General features: G+C 44.2%; 1 protein-coding gene across 1 annotated transcript in view; it reads right to left on the bottom strand.

Annotated features, from left to right (window-relative positions):
* Positions 1-8,767, bottom strand: part of znf804b (zinc finger protein 804B) — a 56,689-nt gene extending 47,922 nt beyond the window's left edge. The window contains exon 1 of the mRNA XM_008277068.1: positions 8,615-8,767. Within this exon, the coding sequence (XP_008275290.1) occupies positions 8,615-8,767 (153 nt within the window). The remainder of the gene's footprint in view (positions 1-8,614) is intronic.
* Between the last annotated feature and the right edge of the window lie 13,178 nt (positions 8,768-21,945).

Genomic DNA, 21,945 nt, shown 5'->3' with positions numbered 1-21,945 from the left:
TTCAAATGGGCGTCGAATTCAAGTCAAGGTTGCTTGTTTCCTCCAGTACACAAGCACTCCAGTTGTCAGCGGATCGAATAAAGATCATCTCACAAGCATCACCGAGCCGGCGAGCACAAAGACACCTATACATAGGTAGAGATGAATATGCACCTCCCTCTTTGTCTCCACTCTTGAGGGCGTGCTGCGCTGTTGTCGAGAGACTGGCAGGTTATGTCACCTCAAACAGCGAGTTCATTTACAAGTTACACAATGCAGCACAAACAAACAGGGAGGGGAAAAACTTGCGAGGCAGAAAGAAAAGAGGTGGAGGAGAGAAGAAGAAAAAAAAAAAAACAAAGAAAACCGAGAGCGAGTTCGGGAAAAGTCAGAAAATAGCGAAGCAACAGTCACATTTTTCTCCCCCCCAGAGGAACCATCCTGGTTATCAAGTAGAGGTTATTATGCTATGAAGCGCTAATGAATTCATTAGCTAAATGAAACGTCAATAAAGGCTTGAGAGAGTGTTAAAATCGATGCCAACTGTCTCGTTCTCCCCCCTTTTCCCTCCTCTTTCTCTTTATCCTATCTCACCCATCTGTCCCAATTATCCACCTTTCTCCACAACACACACACACACACACACACACACACACTCCTGCGTGAACACACACACTCGCTCTCTGCGGAGTGTAAACCGTGATGGAGGACATTAGCGGTGATCAGTGGGAGCACTTTGCAGCGGTCAGCAGGAACGGTCCAGTCATACAGGACTTTAGCATTCAGCAGCACTCACCTGCTCACTCTCAAACTGCTCCACCAGGGCCTAATGGCTGAGCTGCTGCGTGAGTACGTGTGCATTACCGTTAGACTTTATGAACGCCAGCGACTGCAGCAGCAGGGGAAACAGTGCGACGCAAGACTCGACAACTTGAAAGCTTTTAACCCCCTTTTAGACCTCTGAACCCACCCAAAAACCCATTGCGAGGGTTTAAAAGGCATATTGTCTTTGGAAAAAGTTGACAAAATTCTGTCATTAATCAGAACCAGAAACTGGCAGCAGCAGAAAAAAATGTCCGATTTTCAACTTTCTGATGTAACCAACTGGAAAACTTACTTCAAATCACAGTTCTTCAGCAAAATCACTTCATGTGTTTCTTATTTTTTATTTTTTAAATGCCAAAAAATAAACAAGTTGCAGCAACTAAATTCTGTAAAAAACAAAAAAATCTGCACTTCTTGGCACAACTCTGAAGCTATGAGTGACTCAGCTGTGACGAACAAGCGCATGATGAAAATTCAAGGAGTTTTCAGCTGCACTGGGCTGAACTGCAGGCAGTGTTGACATAGAGCGCACAGTGGACAGGGATGGGATACAAATTATAAATGTAATTAGTTAAATATCTATAGCATGTAGAGTTACAGTCTTGTTCCAGTGTTGGTAGCACTCATGGACACTTGGAAAAATGTTGTACATGTTGATTCCATTTTTTTACTTTCTGATTTATGGCCTCATAATTATAGCTGCAGCGAAGACATTTCTGAGTGCTCTCTTCTTCTAGTCTGTGTTTTTTCCATTGAGGTGCAGGAGTTTATATTGCAGCAAAAAATGGTTTAGTACTAGAAAACTTGACAGCTCCTTGGCTTATACAATATACATTAAGGGTGTTGATGGCAGACGCGTATAAAATGTTTCCATGGTATAGTCAAGTACTCATGAAAAACACAGTGGTGCAAATCCATCAACTCTGCAGCTTCCATCATACAGTAGGTGTTTTTATGGTAAAAGCATTAACAGTATCCATATTCGAGTGTTGCCGTGACGAGGGCCTTGTATGCACAGTGCTTCTCCACTTTTAGTAATGGTTGTGTTGTTTCTATAGAGGTGCGTAACTTTGTATGGCAGTTAAAAAAAAAAAAAAAAACGAGCCCACAGTGAGTCAAAATGTGACAGGAGCAAAAAACATACTTGGAGTTCAGAGGATTAAATCAAGAAACCTTAAACTTTAGACTACTTTACACTGATTTAAACACAATTTTTGACTGCTTACATGAAAAAACCTTTAGTACTAGAAATACTGACAAAAGTTACCTACACAAAATACAGTAAGGCTGTCAATGGCAGACTTTTAAAGAAATATATACATGTTAGATTGTTACAGTAAGTGTAATAGTGGGCTGGGATGCACAATACTAAGACCATGACCCAGTATTTTTGAGCTCCCTGTACTTCTAACCAAGGTTGTGCTGTTTCCATAGAGGTGCAGGACAGAAAAATGGACCCACAGTGAGTAAAAATGTAACAGGAGCAAGAAATGCCTACAAACTGTGTTGGTTTCAGAGGGTTAAGCTTGCACTGCAATGTTTCTTTATCTCAACATCACATTTAGCTCATCTCTTTCTTGGTGATATTTGCTGAACTTTATGAATGTCAAGAGGCTATTACCGTCTCGATACCAGCTGGGTTCAACACCTGGGTATTGTGTTTACATCCACGAGCGAACCGGCGCGTCTAATGGCGAAAACCCGGTCGCCTCATCTCGCCCCCCGTCCCCGTCCCCCTCACGACGGCTTAATATCCGCGGCTAACTACTTGACTCACTGTGAAACGCCGCAGTGTTTCTGTGCAGCTAAATAGTTGTTTATAGGTAATTGTTCGGGGCATATGTTTAAATGCCACCTCATTTGCATAAACACTGTTCAGCTCCCCGCGGAATCAATGAAAACACGAGGGTGCAAAGGCAGAGTCACATCCTCGCACGCACACACTCGCTGGCACATTTGCACTCGCTTTGACACGGCGCTGTATAGCAGCCGATTCATCTGTTTCCTGCAACGGCAGTGAAATATACATCAAAGTGGTCCTCAGTGGACGAGCAGCTAAGTATGCACCCATGCACGGCTGTACTCTCCTGCAGAGGAGCAGCTCTGAAGGGACTGCAGAGGAAAAGAGCAACGAATCGGAGAGGTTTTTTTTTTTTTTTTAGACAACTAATAGAGATGGAAGAAGTGGATCCATCTGAACTGCATGAGGCCTCCGTGCACACACCTTTTCCCTGCTCCGCCTCTCCTCCGTGCTGACACCGAGAACAAAAAAACCTTTGAAGTGTTAATGAGAGTTTGAAGAATGTCTCACCAGTGATGATTAAGCACTAATACACTGTACACGCAGGATCCAGAAGTTAGACACGTCCGAGAGACCTATTGCGATGACTAATTAGCGGTGATAAAGTAGTAATGAGCAAAATCCTAATCTGGACAGACCACAGCACACCGCGGGGGAGCCAAACAAAACCGAGCGGCTCTTAACAAACACAAGAGGATTTGTTGTGGAGGGAGACTTGTGTGTCGAGGCGGCGCTCGCTGGCGCCCAGTGTTTTCTTAATTCCGCAACGCCTTATCAAAGCCAAGACAAAAGGAGTTGCCCCTGACAAATCCCAGCGGTAAAACCCTTTGTACTCCACTGATCTAAGCCAAATCAAAGAGAAGCTAGCTTGTTGTTGTGCCGGCTGGCTGGCTGGCTGGCTGGCGTGGCTTCCAATGGGACGGACAGCGGCAGAAAGATGCACATCGGCATGTTTGAGGGGGACGTGCTGAACTCGCCGCCTGAAGGACTGAGCTGCACCTGACACAAGAGGTCACTTTTGAACCGCTTGACCACAGCTGCAGACTGTTTATCATGCTGACAGGCTCATATATCGCGCCACGTCTGAACTAATATGGATGAATCTGATGTTTCTTTTGACCTTCTGTACCTCCACAGCCAGCACTTTGCAACACTGGAAACTTTCCACATGTGGATTTTTCTGCATTAGTTCGGACACGGCCTCGGAGGGAAACCATGTTCTTTCTACCATGAATAACACTGGAAAAACACAGCTCGGAGAGAGTCATATGTATTCAACATAATTCTATTTTTACTCAGCCTCTTTCCGGCCACAGTTGAGCCAGTAGGACCCTGACGCTGGTATGGATTCAGGGGTTTTTTTTGTGTGAGATTTAATCCACTATAGATGTTGAAAGGGATTCTTCAGGGCCACTACAGCTCATGCTCCTCTTTGATGGCGTTCCTTCTTTTCTGATGAAGGTTTTTGCAGAGAACGGCTGCACAGACTCCTAATTTTCGGTGTCGGATCGGATTTGACGGTTCGACGTAGCAGTTCGACTAATTATAATCATAGGTGCTACGCTCTGGAGACATTTTGTCATGTAAAAGTAGGAAAATCACAGGTGTAAATGAAACTGATGACTGCTGAATTGCGTTTAAAAGGCTTCAGTTTCGTGGTCTCGGTGTCGTGCGTGCCAACCCACTGTCACACTGTCGTCTCTTGGATATTGTTAATGCTATTACTAAAAAAGACCTATTGATATGATTGAAACTGCAAAGCTGGAGTTGATGGATTTACGCAAGTGAATGCAGTGGTACAATTTCTCATGGGCACTGGAGTGCAGCAGGGAGATTTTTTTTTGTAATACATCTGCCTTTGACAGCCTTACTGTATATTGTATAAGCCATGCAACATTTGTCAGCTTGTCTAGTACTACATGTGTGTTTCTTCATGTAAAATTCAATGTAAAATAGTTCAAAGGTTTCTTGGTTTAACTCTTTAAACCCCAAGCAGTTCCTGACTGGTTTTTTTGCCTCTGACACATTTTTGAATGAATAGACGTAGAGAGAACTTGTCTTTTGTGCAGAATAGTAAAGATGTAATACCATTCATCATAAAAAAAAAGCAAACACCAAAGCCGAATGTCATCATTTTTTTTCTACCAATACTGGAATAAACCACATTCTAGCTCACATCCTACATTAACTCTAAAAAGATGTTTCACCATGCTGAATGTATCTTCCAACAACTTGCTCCTCTGTTTACTGCTTTTGAGTCATGCTGCAGTCATTTTATACATCCAGTGTGTGTTATTGTCCTTTGCACACAGCAAACAGTTCAACCTAAAGATTCCAGATTTATTGGTCACATGACTCGGTCACAGCTCCAAGGCATCCCGGTGGCATTTTTTTTCTTTTACATCATGTGCTGCAAGTTTTATGTTCTGCAGAATTTTTGGATGAGGGCTGCAAGGTGGTAGCACTGTTGCCGGTTTGCATACCGGTGAGGACACCGGGATCTTTCTGTGTGGAGTTTGCATGTTCTCCCCGTGCAGCGTGGGTTCTCTCTGGGTTCTCCGGCTTCCTCTCACACAGTCCAAAAACATGTTGAGGTTAATTGGTGATTCTAAATTGTCTGTAGGTGTGAATGTGAGTGTGCTTGGTTGTCTGTCTCTAAGTGTGGCCCTGTGATAGACTGGTGACCTGTCCAGGGTGTCCCCTGCCTTCGCCCTGAGTCAGCTGGGATAGAGTCCAGCCCCCCATGACCCTAGTGAGGATTAATCGGTGTGTAGATGATGGATGGATGGATTTTTGGATGAGACCCATCAAATAAAGTAATTTTGATGACATATCACATTTTTAAGCTCATTTTTGGCTGATTGAACCTGATGTCTTTCATGATTAGTTCAAAGACTGTCTAACGATTCTTTTTTTTAATCCTGTTTTTGCAGTTTCTGGTGAATAGAGTAATATTGGCATTTCTTATAAAAAAAAAAAAGAGCCTGCCTTTCAAACCCTGGTGTCTTCTGGGGTTTAGGGGGTAAAATAAGCAGAAGCCTGATTAAAGGACAGCTAAAGAAAAAGAACAAGGAGACTTGCAAAGCAGTTCATTAGGGCTGAAACTACAATTAGCACGATCTGTTAATCAGTTCTTTGAATAATCAGTTAATTGTTTTGAATATTAAAAGTTACCCAGAGCCATTTCCCAGAGCTCACAGTGACATCTTTGATTGTTAGTTTGGTCTCACCAAAAGTCAAAGATAACGAGTTTACTGTGATGCAGCGCAATAAAAATCAGCTCGGTCAAAATCAAGACAGACGATTTTGCAGATTCATTTGCTGGCAATCAAAGTAAATTCACTAACTGACCGACTGTTTCAGCTTTACAACTGATGGCAACTTTTGACAGATTTTTTTTTTAAAGTTATATAACTGAAAACTCATCTCTCGTTGTGTAAGTTTGACAACAACTGAAAATGCAGTACACTGTAATTGATTTTCATTTCAAGTAGCTTTAAATACATTTTCAGAACAGGCCAAACTTGACAAGAAGCGACTGCCTAAAAAGTAGCCCACGCATTCATCTGTCTAAAATGTAGATATACTGAAAGATATTATGCATATTTACAGGTTTGTGCCTTTGTACCAGGTTCGTTGATGGTCAGTCAGCAGTGCAACTCCCAAAGAAATCCACATTTCTATCAATCCCCTGGACAAATTTAAAAAGCACAGAGGAGCTAAATGAACTCTGTTTTGGGTGATTGTTCTCTGATTTTGGTAGCGGCTTCAGACTTTATGAAAATACAACAGAGTTCACTACACATGTAGTTTTGATGAGTCATGTTTTAGGTACTATTTCATAACTCGTCTGAGAACAAAACCAGAAAAATGTGTAAATGATAATAGGTTTATTGGGAATTTGGTTGGATTAAAATACACTACAAGCGAGCACAGAGAGCAGGAGAGAAGTGAACAGATGTTAAGTGCTTCCTGTGTTCGGACTTTGCCGTCGTGGCCATGGTCTAAAAATGTGACCCTGATGAGTGAGTGAAGCCAAACATGACTAATGATACTAAGGAAAAATAAAAATAAATCTTGTGTCATCTAAAAATATCAATGGCCACGTATCTTGAGTGTCAACATTTTCTATTATGCAAACTGAAGGATTCCAAAACTGTACATCGCTTGTCTCACCCTGCATCTCACACATCTCTCTACATTTTAGCTCATTAAAGCCTGCCTCCTAAAAAGCCCAGCCTGCTGTGATTGGTCCGCTGGCCTGACAAAAGCAAGGCAATGTTGGTGACATACTACAACTTGAAATCTCTAAGCATAGGGATGTAAATCGAGCAATGATGTAATGCAACTCTTTGTTTGAGGGCCAAAATAGCTGCAAGACCATCGTTATGCAAATGTGTTACACGTTGACGTACATAAGTAATGGGGGAAAAAAAAAGCCTGGGCTTGAAAGCATAGGTGTTTTCTGTGGGAGACAATACCTCCTGTCACCATGAACTTTGTAAGTTTTTGCAGCTCTTTTACATGCACAGAAAAAAGAAACAGATAAATAACACACTGAAGGAAAAGCACAAACGGCAAGATATGAGCTGTTTAATTTAGTCAGCAAGCTTCACATGAATCCAAATGAGACTTTTTCTGAGAAATTGAGCTTTTTTTTCTGAGACTAAACTTGCTGAAGGAGCAATTAAACCGAGAACATTTGATGATTCTACAGGAAGATGAAGGGGCTCAGACAGGTGATAGAAATGATCACATTTAAAAGGGGAGACACTAATTTGTAGAAACTGAAAGATGCATCATGAATACCACATCTAAACAGTCTGGAGATAATTTCTGTGTGTGTGTGTGTGTGTGTGAGTGTGTGTGTGTGCATTGGAGTGAGTTTGTGTGCAAGTTTGCAGGAATATCAGCGACTCTTTGCAGCATCTCCGCCAGTCTGTGCTGCTCAGCACTGCTCGCTCATTCCCATCACATAGCGAACGCGGGCCGAACATGACAGACTGGTAATGACTTGAGCATGAACACACACATGCACGCACTCGCACTCGACACACTCATACACACATACCAGCTGCTCCTTTCCTCCTTTCTCATCAAACTTGTCATCAGCTCCGCCAGTTTGTCTCGTCTCACATTAAGAGCTCATGAATAATGTGTGATTACCAGAGACCCTCCGAGCTGCTCCTGGATCTCCAACACACACACACACACACGCACACACACACACACACACACATAAAGCACCCCGCAGTCCAAAATATCATGTACATATTTACATGTGCTGTCATTTCCTTTTGCTTCTCTCTTCTTTCTTCCTGCCGACACGCAGCGAGGAAGTGCACACAAACTGAGAGACAGTTTGCAACTAAATGGCATTTTGGTGGCTCAGAGGGACCATGTGCGCCAGGATAAAGGTCAGGGAGTTACCCTACAAGCCTGGACAGGTCTCTCTCTCACGCTTTCTCTCACTCCAACACACACCTAACAAATACTCCCGCAGGTAATTAGGCCCATTTTCATCCAGGCAACTCATCTCCTACTCAAAGAACTAATGCAATTTAATTCCCATAGCCCAGAGATGGAGAAGGAGGCATTTAGGGACAATGGTTTCATGCATGGATACACAATTTCTGCTCAGTTTAAAATATTCACATCGACTGTCTTCCATCAAAAACCTTTTCTTTTTTATGGCTCAGGAAAAAAGAAAATTGCCACCCTCTCCAAAAATATTCACCTCCTCGGTACAGTATGACAGCGTGACAGGGTCTGGTGGGTTTTTGATTTATTTATTTATTATCTTTTTAGTGTACTCAAAGTTTCCACACATCTCACTATCTTTGTGAGGAACTTCTTATGAAAGGCACTTTAAAAAAAACAAAAAACTTTGACCTTATCACGCCCTCCAAAAAAAAAAGTAAAGAAAATGACCCTACGTGGGCTTTTCTTTCACAAGCTCCAAACACACACACTATTACGCATGCACACTTTCAGCGTGCACGTTCTTACCGGGGAGTCGCTGGCTGCGGTTGGACACAGAGGTCCCCTGAAGACCCCCTTGACGCGCCGAAAGTGTCCATTGTTTAGGTGCGTGGAGCTGATAACCAGGTAGTAACACGCGCTGCACGCCATCCCGGGGGCCTCACGAGGTTTGGGGCCCATGAAGCGGGCTTTTTTTTTTTTTTTTTTTGCTTCAAAACGCCGGTCCTCGGTGTCGACGGTGGGGCGCCCGAGTCGAAATCCGGATGCTGCGCAGGTAAGGAAACGCTGGCTGAGGATGCCTCACTCCTGTCCTCTGTTTGGAAGTCTGCATGAGAGGAGGAGAAGGAAAAAAAAAAAAAAAAAAAAAGGACAATCGCTCTGTGGGATACCTGTGATGTGAGAAGTGGAGACAGATGGGGAGACGGGGGGAGCTATACTGACCGAGCTGAGCCGCTGGAGTCCGCGTTTGGCATGCTGTCGTCGGCCAGGCTTAAATAAATGAATGAGCGCCTGTGGAGTGCCAGAGGAAGACAGGGATCCATCCAGTCTCTGTTTCACACTCTTTCTCTCTCCTGTTTACTCCCTCTCTCACCCCTCCTTTCTCCGTCTTTTTCTCAGTCCAGTCTGGAAAGTGTGCGCAGCCTCAGCCAAGCCACCCCAGTTTGAGTTGAAGAAAAGGGAAAAAGCTCTCGCAGGTGTCGAAGAGGACAGGAAAGGGAAAACATCTCACCCTTCTTCTTCTTCTTCTTCTCCCCTCTCTCTCCCCCCTCTCCTCCTCTTCCTCCTCCTCTCCTCTTCCCCTCCTCTCTATTGATTGGCTTTACAATCACCTGTCTTGTGAATGAAATTCCGCGGAGCGAGGTGGGAGGGACGCTAAATCCATCCAGAGCGGTCCTGTTAGTTATTATCTGGCTCCGGCACAGGCGGTGCTGAAGTGGTTCAGATTCTTTCTGAGAAACACGCTCTCCCTCTGTCTCTCTCTCTCTCTCTCACTCCCTCACCCTCTTCCTCTCTCTCTCTCTCTCTCTCTCTCTCTCCTCCTCCTCCTCCTCCTCCTCCTCACCCCCTCCATCCCTTCTCTGTATGAGTGTGTGTGCGTCTTCTTCTCGAGGGCTGCGCCGGACCGGATTTTTGTCTGCTGTAAATATGCAGCCCGTGTCCGTGCGTGGGTCTGTGGATATAAGGATCGGTTTTTGTCCACGCTGTGCTTGAGTAACTCTGAATTAAAGTGCACACACTCCTCCATCCACACACACATCCTTCTCTCATCTTTTTTTTGTTGTTGTTTTGTTTTCTTGTGCGCACCGACAAGAACAGGGGATAAACTTTACGCGCAAAATTGTGCGTAAATATGTATCCAGATACAACATGTTTGTGCCAGTCTCTACCTCTCCTGCTCCATCCTCACCCCCCTCTCTCTCCCTCTCCTCTCCCCCTTTTGCAGGGCATCAAAGTGAAAGCTTTTACAAGATCTTGGTATCTTCAGGGGAGGAAAAGGGAAACCTCTCTCGCAACCTCGGGGCTGATGATTTGATTACAGATAAAAGGGCTCTTTCTCCGGCTCGGCCTGTCAAACTGCGCCGGTTTGCCGTCAAAGAGCAGCTCGGTACCAGCTGCAGCTGAGCCTCAGCGGCGTATGGCGCTGTTCCCTAACGCGGTGCTGAAACTATTAAACTGCGAGCAACCCACAGCAGTGCGCGGCGTCATGCATATTCAGCCCTGGGATTAGGGGCGCCTTTTGTGCTCAGCAGTGAACGCCACAGACTGGAAGGTTTTTTTTTAAGAGGTAAACACGGAGGAAGAAGGACACCAGAGGGGCAAAGTGGGAAGAAAAGTCCAGTTTTTTGTTCTCCTCTAGTTTGATTTAACGCACACCCACAAAGAAATACATCTTTGAGGCAACTTTTTATTTCGTTGTCATTCTTTATTTAAGGCAGGGCGCCTGTCACTTGCTGTGAAGATGCAGTACATCTTAACAAAAACGCCAGACTCTGATAGGCTACTTATCAGCAGTCTTTAGATTTAGTGCAGCTGTAGGGTCTGTAAATATCAGCCTCCAGTGACTAAATCAAAGCCAGAGAAAAAAAAAACAATGTTGTTCTCATGCAGCCTTGGCAAAAAAACATCCTTCATCACTTCTTTTAACCCCCCCAAAGGACACCTTGCAAAACAAACTTTTGCGCTGCTTCTGAGGCAATTGAACTTCCAAGCACTTCTAATATAAATGTGCCTGATCCTTGCAGCTGCTGCAATCACATTATTCTCAGCAGCCTCCTACTCTTTGCCAAGCTGTTGCTCCTCCGCAACCTACACATCCTCCCATTGTACAGCTCTTTCCTACACTTAAACAAGTTTCTGCCTTGTCCTGGAGGCCAGGTTTCCCACCACAAGGCAGCCCTCCCCCCCCAAAAACCGCGGCCCCTTTGTAGCCGCCTGCGTGATTACATGATCCAGCCTCAGAGCCGTGTTATTCAAAGCAACCTTGTGTTTTGATCTGTTATGACTGAGAGAGTGTGTGATGGTGCTGTTTTTATCTGCATGCCCTCCTACATGAGAGGTCTGCTCTTCTGGGGCTTTACAGCTCCCAGTTACAGTAAACAAAAGGAATGAAGCGTGAATCGGTCTGTCTTTTATACTCCTCATGGGCTTATTAATGGACTTAAGCCCTCCTTCCCAACGACACACAGCATTCATTTGTGAGCAGACGCACATACAGCGTACGGCAGAAGTGAGTAAACCAGTGAGCGCATGTCAATTGATTTAAAGTTGGATCACCCACCCGTAATTTGCATCACTTTTAAGTTGCACAGTAGGTGTTTGCTTTATGATTTTATGCCTTGGATGATTCTCATGCTGGAATATTCCTCTTCTTCCAGCTTCTGCAGACTGGGAGTCGTCTTGTCAGCCAGTATTTTGGTTTATCCTCAGACATCCATCCATTATCTATACACCGCTTAATCCTCATTAGGGTCGCGGGGGGGCTGGAGTCTATCCCAGCTGACTTAGGGCGAAGGCAGGGGACACCCTGGACAGGTCGCCAGTCCATCGCAGGGCCACACTTAGAGACAGACAACCAAGCACACTCACATTCACACCTACGGACAATTTAGAATCACCAATTAACCTCAACATGTTTTTGGACTGTGTGGGAGGAAGCCGGAGAACCCGGAGAGAACCCACACTGCACGGGGAGAACATGTAAACTCCACGCAGAAAGATTCCGGTGCCCCCCACCGGGACGCGAACCGGCAACCTTCTTGCTGCGAGGCAACAGTGCTACCAACTGCGCCACCTTGCAGCCCCTATCCTCAGACATTCATCTATAAATGTCATCAACACCTTTTGCACTCATGCAGCTCCATATCATGATGCTGCCACCTCCATGCTTCACTGTCAGGACTATGTATTCACTGTGGAGGTTCACACCAAGCATGCTGGACTCCATCTGTGCCCAACGCATTTATTTTGGTCTCATCTGACCAAAGAATGTCCCCAGTTTTCATCAGGCTTCCTTTCGTGTTCTCATTTTGTGTTTCATCTTTTTCTTGCAGTGTTCATAGTTGGTTGAGGTTATGCACCGTCCTTCACACCGTCTGAGCTGTGGCAGGAACTCTGCTTTCCACTGATAACCCCTGTGCCAAGTTGGTTTTTCATGTGCAAGTGGTGCACTGCCTGTGGTATTATTTTGGAAGGACGACCACTGCAGCTCTGATTAGTGGTACTATGCCTCTTTCTATGCCCCAGCTGTGTTTCCACTGATTTTTTTAGTTGAGCACCGACCTTCCTGTATCCTTTTTCGTCTTTGTGAAGTCTCACAATCAGATTTTTTTGTTTCCTTTTGACATCTCTTTACCAGCCATGACGCAGACTGGAAGATTGGAAATCACAAGTGCACTCAGTTTTGTTTCGGTGACCACAGGTGTATTCACTGGTGCTGAGTTTCTATTTTATTTAGCAATGTTTTCATTATAGTCTCTATAAAGTGTTTGTGTTTGATTGTTTAGAAGAAAAGGATCTCCTTGTAAACTTAAAATAAATGCAGTTATTGAGAGGGGATTCAGTTTTGAATCATTCCACGTCTAAGTGTTATTGAACAGGTGTTTACTCGGTTCAGCTGTAACCTGTATTCATATGAACATCTTTGGATAAACTCGTACTGTGACCCTTTCTGAGTTTCTTCAGAGATGGATTTCTCATCTTCTGTAATCGTCAGTGCCGCGTCTTGCTTTACTGTACGGCGGAGAGATCGATAAAAATGCGTCCCTACCAAGGGCAAGTGTGTATCACATGCAAAGATTTGCTTCTGTGAGTGCACGTCTGCCTTCTTACATAACGACAGAGCAGACAATTTATTTTAGTATTTTGGAGGCAACAGCAACAACCCACCCCCTGATTTTTGTGAGTCTGATTCCAGTGACTGAGTAAACATAATAGAAAACACGAGGGCACTTATTTTGAGGTAGAGACCTAACCTTGATTCTTTATGGCACAACTTTTATTAAAAAATCCCTCCAAAGCAAAGCTTAAATAAAGTCTCCTTGATTCTCTTGGAGGCAGCTTTTGGCCTAGAACTACCCATTTAAGCACAAAGGGCACAAAAATTTCGGGGACATCTTTTAAATGGCAAGTCAAAGGCCTCTCACGCACATACCACAACTTAGTTTTCAGAGTTTCAAAGTCGTCTCGAAGTTTTCAAATATTTTGTTTCATTATTCATTTATTTCCATGTCTGTGCGAGAGACTGCGACGCCGACTGAGGTCACAGGGGCACTGGCCTTCATTGAACTTATTTTAGACTAATTAATACGCCGTTCAGACTTCAATGACAGTCGTGTATCTTCACATTTGGATTTTTCATATGAAGTTAAGAAATAAATGTTCTCCTTTCTCCTTTAAAAAGCACATTTTGCACAAAGCAGAAAACAGGTTTGTTCTTCTTAGCGCATCAGACGTTGGTTTCTCAGAGAACAGAGACCTTCATGTTGGGGAAGGAAGAAAATAGAGACAATGAGTGGAAATTTCACAGAATATGAAAAAAATAAATTATAAATAATCTTTTCACTATTAAAATTCAGTGTGTCTGGTCAAGCTTTTTCTAAAGGAGCACATTTTTGGAGTCATAAGTTATACTTTGTGAAATGATGACTATGAACCTACCTGCCAATCATGTTTTGTTTTTTTTTTTGCATGTGTGCACAGCTCGTTAAAACTAGACTAATGATTTATTAAAGTTTAACTTAGCGAGCACAGTGATTTGCTTTTATGCTAAGCTGTCCAGGATTTTTTGCCGATTCATTGTAACCTTAAGGGTCAATAGCGTGTGTTTGTAAATGTCTGTGCAGTGTACAACAGAAGCGAGTGCACCACAATATCATCCATCCATCATCTATACACCGGGGGGGCTGGAGCCTATCCCAGCCGACTTAGGGCAAAGGCAGGGGACACCCTGGACAGGTCGCCAGTCTGTCGCAGGGCCACACTTAGAGACAGACAACCAAGCACACTCACATTCACAATTTAGAATCACCAGTTAACCTCAACATGTTTTTGGACTGTGTGGGAGGAAGCCGGAGAACCCGGAGAGAACCCACGCTGCACGGGGAGAACATGCAAAGATTCCGGTGCCCCCACCGGGACACGAACCGGCAACCTTCTTGCTGCGAGGCAACAGTGCTACCAACTGCGCCACCTTGCAGCCCACCACAATATCACTGAAATGTAAATTGTACTGCATCACCTCTAAATAATTGCATGATTTTCAAGTTAAGGAGTATTTCCTCTTATAAATATTTTAAAAAGACTTAAAAATACACACCCTAAAGTTGAAACTCAACTCAACCAAAATGAAAACCAGTGATCACTTAACCAACACTGAGTACAGCTGTGGTTTCCAATCAGCCCAACTGTATGAACATGGTTATAAACTGAGCTGTCAGCAGCAGAACTTTCTTAGTTTTGGACCTACGGGTTGTATCTATCTGCATCATGGCTTCACATGGAAAAGAACTGCGAGAGCAACTGGAAAATCTGATTGTGAGACTTGACAAAGATGAAAAAGGATGCATGAAGATCAACTAAAAATCACAGCTGCAGCAGCAATCAGGAGGTATAGAAGGAGCCATGGTACCACCAATTAGGGCTGCAGTGGTCATCGCTCTAAAGGGAAGCCACAGACAGGAAGTTGACGGGCAGCTGCTTCAGACTTGACACACAGTTGAAAACCAGAGTTTCTGCAACAGCTCAGATAGTAAGAAGGATAGTTCATAATAGCATTCATAGAGTATGACAATAATAAATCCTTGCTTGCTGTTTTTATTTTATTTTTTTTTACTTGGAGTCCAGCATGTTTGGTGTGATGCATAGTCCTGACAGTGAAGCACGGAGGTGGCAGTATCATGATGTGGGGCTGCATGAGTGTAAAAGGTGTTGATGACATTTAGATGAATGTCTGAGGATAAACCAAAATACTGGCTGACAAGACGACTCCCAGTCTGCAAAAGTTTGGCAGGAGAGGAATATTCCGGCATGATAACCATCCAAAGCACACTGCCAAAATCACTGATAAGTTTCTAAAGAAGAAGAAGAAAAAAAAAAAGTGAACCTAGCCAAGCATGTTGCCTGACTTGAATCTAGTAGAACACCTTTGGGGAATTTTAAGCACAACCCCTCCAGCAAAGGGGCAGCTGAAAAAAAATGTCCCCCTGGAATGGCAGAACATCTCCCCAGAATTTGTGCAACCTCCATGCAGAGGAGGATGGAGTCTGTCATCAAAAATGTAAGGTGGACATACAGAGTTGTTTACTGACTTTCTTTTCTTTTGTTTGCATCGTTTCCTCCTGTGGGGCCTGAATTTTTATTTTTAGTGAATCTAACCTGTTGGCTTTAAACTTTTCATAAGCGCAAGCACCCTAATGTTCAACTTAGAAGTTATATAGTAATTTCAGGTGACACAATTTAGGATCATTTGGCATTTAACTGATGCTGCACGTGGTTGCACTCACTTGTGTCGTACACTGTTGGTCCGTGGCTGTTTACAAGGTGCAGCATTATCAGTTTGTTGCTTCCCCACCACCCTGAAGTCGAAACTCTTAGATCCTGCCGTCTATGCAATTTCCTCCAGCGTCCACTGGCCCAAAACTTCAAAGATCATATCAACACAACTCCCTAATGACAAGTAAAGCTGACCGAGCACCGGGGCGACCTGAGCGCAGATATGTGAATACCTGCACATATGTTTGGTTTCAGGTGTCAATCTGATGGAAAAAACTGTCTGCACACTTTCTCTCAGCCACTTCACCGCCTGGGAATACACTTCCCTCTGTGTGGGGGAACCTATTTCACACAGGAAATTACCTTCATACAATCTTCTCGCAAAGCCTTTAGTTAATGTCTCATGCACTTAAGCACTGCCAGGTAATGTATTTTCTATGTCCCGGAGTGCCAGCAAGAGCAAAGCTAGTAATGAGTGTATCCTGAACAATCGGGGTAATACAAAAGACAATGGAATAAACACCCGAGACGCCTTGATGGCGGCTAAAAAAAAAAGGAGCTCCTTTTGTATTTGTTAATAATGTTCTGATAATGTCAGGGACCAGAAAGCAACACAGCATGTAGCTGCAGCGATTCACTACCTGCTGGTTATATTGGGTGTATGTGCACTGAAGGGAAGGAGGAGGAGGGGGGGGAGGGGGCACTATTTGCACTGATCATCCACAAGAGGAAAACCGTTGTGTATATTTTAAACACTCTAATTCCCTGAAGTACCTCCCCTCTCCCTTGCTCTCTCCCTGCTCCTGGTGCACTCATTACTGCTGGAAATGATGCAGTTATACAGAGAGGAGGGAGGTGGGTGGGTAGAGCCGGAGACAGACAGTGAGAGCGACAGAAAAAAAAAAAAAGAGAGAGAGAGAGAGAGGGAGAGGGAGAGGGAGAGAAGGAAGGCAAAAATCTTGGTGGTATCTGTTTTCCCCAGTTGCAGCCTCTGGGTCTTTTTCTCTCCCCCTCCTCTCTCCTTATAAACCTTTGAAATATTACAGTTAGGTTTTGGGCGCATATTGCTGTCTTTTATGCACAGTGGATGAGATTGCTTCTGAATGTATTATGATCCAGAAGTTTGTGTGTGAGAATAAATGTCTGCATGTGGGACACTAGATGTGTGTTTTTTTTTTTTTCCTCCACTGAACCGACATGGCATCGCTGTGAAAATACCATGCAGAGAATTTGTATAAGGTGGTCGCTGGCAGATGAATATTCTTACAAAGGGAGAAAAAATAAAAAAGAGGGTTTTCTTTCCTTTTTCTTTACCGCTCGCATAAACAAGACCAGAGCTCCACAGAGAGGGTGGTTAAGGGTGATTTCTTTCAGCAGATAAATATTGCACAGTTCAAGGTAAATTGGAGTTCTTGCTCCAAAAAAAATAAAACCGCATTCAATTTATGAATATAACATACCTGAGCTATCATTTGACTCTAAGACACCATCACGTATGAGTGGCTCCGACTGTGAGCGCACAATGTGGGCAGTGAAATTACCCTAATGTGTTTGCGTTTGATCAAGCGTGCTGGTGAACATTTAGATTTATTGCTCAGCGTATCTGTATGTTTCTGTGGGTACATGTGTGTGCTGACTTTCTATAGCGTTTCACCTCGAGCTGGCCTCCGTGTGCATATGCGCGCACACACCAGAGTATAGAGTATAAAAATGCCACGAACAGTTGTGTCTGCATATGGGAGAAGCCATGCACACATTGGTCTTGCACTGCAGATTGATGGGAATGAAATATTCTTTAATCTAAATGTAAATGGAAGTGAAATTTACTGGTGGGGTTCTATGTAATTACCAGTGCCACAATTTATTAGACTTGTGTTTGTGTAAGGTGGAGAGCGAGAAAGAGAGAATATGAGGGACAGAAAGAGCGGGGTGGAGGGAAAAAATACAAAAAAAGAGAAGGAATGAGAGAGTGTGGAAGGCCCATCAGAGTGACGGAGTAAGAGAAGGGATGATTTATATTTAGTCATGGCTTCTTGGTTGAGCCGTGTGGGTGCAAAGCGGGAGGGAAAGAGAAACTGGTCAGAAGGGTCCATTGAAACAGAAGTCTGGAGAGCAGGAGTGGAAGCTCTTGAATATGACTCGGCTCAGCACAAAGCAGGGAGCAGAGGGAGGGTAAAATATGGGACAAGGGCCAGACTCCCGTCTGTCAGAGCTGACAACCTGGCTTCAGATGTGGACTTGATCTCATGGGCGGCGCTCAATTAGTCACTCTCCGGTAAAGGGTTCTGATGTGTCTTTGATATATGGAGTTGTCCTGACGTGAACCCTGCAGTCCAAGTGAAGCGATGTCACAGGCAGGAAAAAGAAGGATAGGGATCATTAAGGTGTGCTGCTGTTCTAACACCGTTAATGAGACCGCGACTCATACATATGAAATGGGAAAGTGTGTGTTTTTGTGTATATTCCTGGTTTAATTTGTTCTGTATTTGCATGCTCAAACTCTCTCTGCCACGTTTCCGGCGGTGCAGCAGGAGATTGGAGATGTACTTTTAATGCACTTCGACAGGAATTCATTTCACATATCTCAAAACTCCTCTCCACCTCCACCTCCCTCTTTTGCCTCTACACCCCCCTCTGCAGCCCTCTCACCTCCCTTGGCTTCCTCCCTGGAAGCTAATCAGCATATTTTCTGCTGCAGATGAAAGCAATGGCACCAATACAGGAATACACAACAGCAAGTTTGGGATGGATCATTATCAGGCTTAAGCGTGCGCCTATCTAAACGTATATTTATCGGCTTGTTTTTTTTTTTGTAAATTTCTCTCCGCTTTTTGTTATTTGTAAGTCTCTGCATGTGTGCCGTGAACTTTTACCGACTCGATCAACCCCATTCATGTTTGGCATTGTGAAGCCTTTTTTCAAAATGCTATTCAACTAGATCAAAAGATACCGCTGCGTCTGGCTGCCAGAAAGCATATGAATATGTTCCTCTTGTTTGTGACAGTTGAAAGTTGTTTAGAACGGCACTTAGCTTATTTATTGGAGTATCAGCGGCGCTGTGTAAATAATAGATAAGGACGGGGTCTCAGGTTCGTCCCGGAGGACAGCGGGAAACAAACTGTGAAAACGCACGCGGCTGATTTTTAGTCAAACAGGGGAGCACATTCAAGAGTCCTCTCATCTACAGTTATTGTACTTCAAAGCAATGACATTTAAGATTAAATGTGGTGTTGGAGAGAGCGGAGGCTTCGGCCGCTACATCAATAATCATGGAGAGGAGGAGATAGGAAGGAGGACAGCTATCAGAGCGGTCCGAGCTGATTTGGAGGAGCCCTTATCTGGCCTGGCTCGCTGCCCCCTCTGCTCTTGGCTGCCGGCCACGCCGAGCAGCGCCTAGCAGGGTCACAGGAAGTGGGGTCATGTTGTGAATCATGGAAGCAGTTAAAGATCTACTTGGCAGCAAATGGCAAATTCACCACTGAAGGTCACACATACATCACCTAACGGAGGGAGATACGCTGCTGGGGCAGGAGGAGATAGAAAAAAAAAAAAGTGGGATGGAGGTGGGGAGGAAGGAGATAAACATCTTCCATCTTTCACTCTATTGTTCTTTTTTAAACAGAGCGAGAAGTGCAAGTGATGCAGAGAGCGGGATATAGGAGCCGCTGCAGTAACATATAGCCCACCAAGGGAGCTTTATAGTGTTGTTCTTGTGCTTGAAAGCAAAGATGCCACGCAGATAAACAGCAGCTGCTCCGCTATTCATTCCGTCCTCTCTTCCATCCAACTGCGCGCACACAAACACCTTTTAATCTCCACAAAAGAAACGCATCTCCCGGAGAATTAAGAGTATCTGTGGGCTCGGCCCCGGTGGTGAGAGCTTTTGGAGCCAGAGGACCAGTGACCCGTCTCAGGCCCGCTTTAATCTAATCAGTCTCTTCAACTTCCTAATAGGCTGGTTTCCCAACAGTCTGCTCCGCTGGGACCGGTGCTGCTTTTATCTGTTGTATGGCTGTTTGCTGATCAGGGGGGTCAGCAAGCCGCCTCGCTTTTCTGTACAAGGAACCAAAGCTACATCACAGCACATTACATCCAGGCTCACTGTGATTAATGTACTAGGGTATCCACTTTTGTGTTTATTCCATGCGCAAGTGTGTGTGTGTGAGTTTGTGCTCGTGTGTGTGTGTGTGTCTTTTAATGTGCTTGGCTGGCTCTATCAGCTAGACTTTAATCTAATCTGGTAGCCAGGCCTGCCATGGTGACCTGTAATGATTTAGAGCTGACCTCGGCTCTCTAACTCAATACACTGTTTTCCACTCAGGCGCGGCGTGCATTTTTTTTTGTGTGTGCGCGCATATAAATGTGTATGTAAGTGTGAGCTTGCTCATATGTCAATGAGAGCCTATTAACATATACGCATGAAGCATGATGCCACCTTTAGTTTGCGCCTCGTTCTTTCCACACACTCTCATTCAGTCTTTCTCTCTGTCTTCCTTTTTCCTCTTTGACCTTCAGTTTGAGTTTATGGGAGTAACCTCCAATCCTATAAACAAGCCACAGTCTAGCCCACACACACACACCTACACACACACACAGTGGTTATTGGATTCATAACTGGGAGACTGCTATCCTCCTGCTCTCTGTGCAAGATGAGAGGTGTTGAAATGAAATTCTCCCGCAGAAAAGCTCTGCTCTTACCTGGGATTTAGAAAAGCTCTAGTAGGGCTCCCTCTCTCTTTCGCCGCCTCGCGCGCACACACCTCGAGGCGAGGAGAGGCTGTACAGCCAAAGAGAAAGAGAGTGAAAAAAATAAGCGGACAGAGCAAATGAGAGACAGAGGGGGATTACAATGGGCTACGCTGGGAATGGTAGCGGGATGACGGGAAGGGGAAGAAGGAGCTATGAAGGTGCTCAAAAAAGACACTGGAGGAGCTGAGTCGCAGACAAAATTGATCTGTCTATCTGTAAAGCTGAGGAGAGATGGGAGAGGTGATCTGGGGATGGTCAACGGGCAAGAGAGAAACAAAAAAAAAAACAGCGACAGACAACTTTGTTCCCATGAAGCTGCACTTTTTTCCCCTGAAAACATAAATAAATCAAATGTTTTCCTCAAAAAATGACACTTGTCCTCACCATAGGATAAAACTCCTTTACTGTGCCAATCTGTGCATTTAACCAATCAAACAGTGTTAAGGTACAGTAGGAGATGTGCAAATGGATCCATGAAAACAGTTCGGTAGTTTATTCTAAAAAAAGAGAGCTTATTTGCATATTAAGAACTATAAAAACAGTTTTGATGTTACATTTCTAGATATTTGCGGTGCATAAATGAAAACGTGTGACTTAAGGTAGTGCAAAAATGACACACAAGGTGCAGCTGTATGTATGTGAACATATGTAAACGTGTACTTTTAGCAAATTAAGACAAGGTTCATGAGATAGTAGATGCAAAGGTGTACATATTTCCAGATTTTGTATATTAAACATTGAGTAGATTCAATTACATTCAGTTAAGTTGCTAGTAGGCGGCCAGGTCAAGACAGTTGCTGTGACTCTTTCAGTGTTTGTCATCTTTTCCTCGGCCTCTTTGCCTCCTTGAGAATTCTGGAAGTTGTGTTGGCAATCTGTGGACAGCACTTTGGGTGCAAATGGAGGCGGCTCACGTCGCTACACAGCACGAAAACCCACTCGCAGAAAGCTCAAATCCATCACAAGAGCGAAAATCTCCAAGGATGATTAGATGGATGACATGCATGGCGGCTTGCGGTAGGGAACATCTTGCTGTCTTTCTACAGGCTCAACAGTTATTATGTGGCAGCCGGTTAATATCGTCCCGCAGCATGAAACGAAGACACTTGCGGGGAAAGGGATTTCTAAATGGAGCGAGGTCCCCAGGTAACGCTTGTCCCCTATGAATAGGGTTTTAGGAGTTCATTATTGACTTCGGAGACAGCTGCTGATAAAAAAAAAACAATCTCACCTCGTGGTCTGTGTAGCAACTGTTCTGCAGAGAACACCAGATGCTCTACATCAGCATATGGACTTTGCCCACTTCAGCTTAGTTTAAGTAGGATTGTGCTGATGATCAAAAGAAACCAGCACTGACAGTTGGAAAGAGAGAATGTGAACCACAACAGTTGATGTCACAATTCTTCTGCTCTGCCTGTTACACATCCCTCCTGTGTATGCAGTAGTGGCAGTTTGCTTGGTGTTCTCCTATAGACTCACATCTCTCCTGTGATTCATTGTGTCTCTATACATGCATCTATACACAACTTTAAAACCACTGAGCCCCAAAAAGTTGCTGGTTGTTTGTTGCTCCTGTCGCATTTTGACTCACTGTGGCCTCATTTTTTCACTGTATTGCA

This window comes from Stegastes partitus, unplaced genomic scaffold, assembly GCF_000690725.1.
Source record: "Stegastes partitus isolate 25-593 unplaced genomic scaffold, Stegastes_partitus-1.0.2 Scaffold88, whole genome shotgun sequence".
NCBI lineage: Eukaryota > Metazoa > Chordata > Actinopteri > Pomacentridae > Stegastes > Stegastes partitus.
Note: the sequence above shows the minus strand (reverse complement) of the source record. Positions and strands in the feature narration are given on the sequence as shown.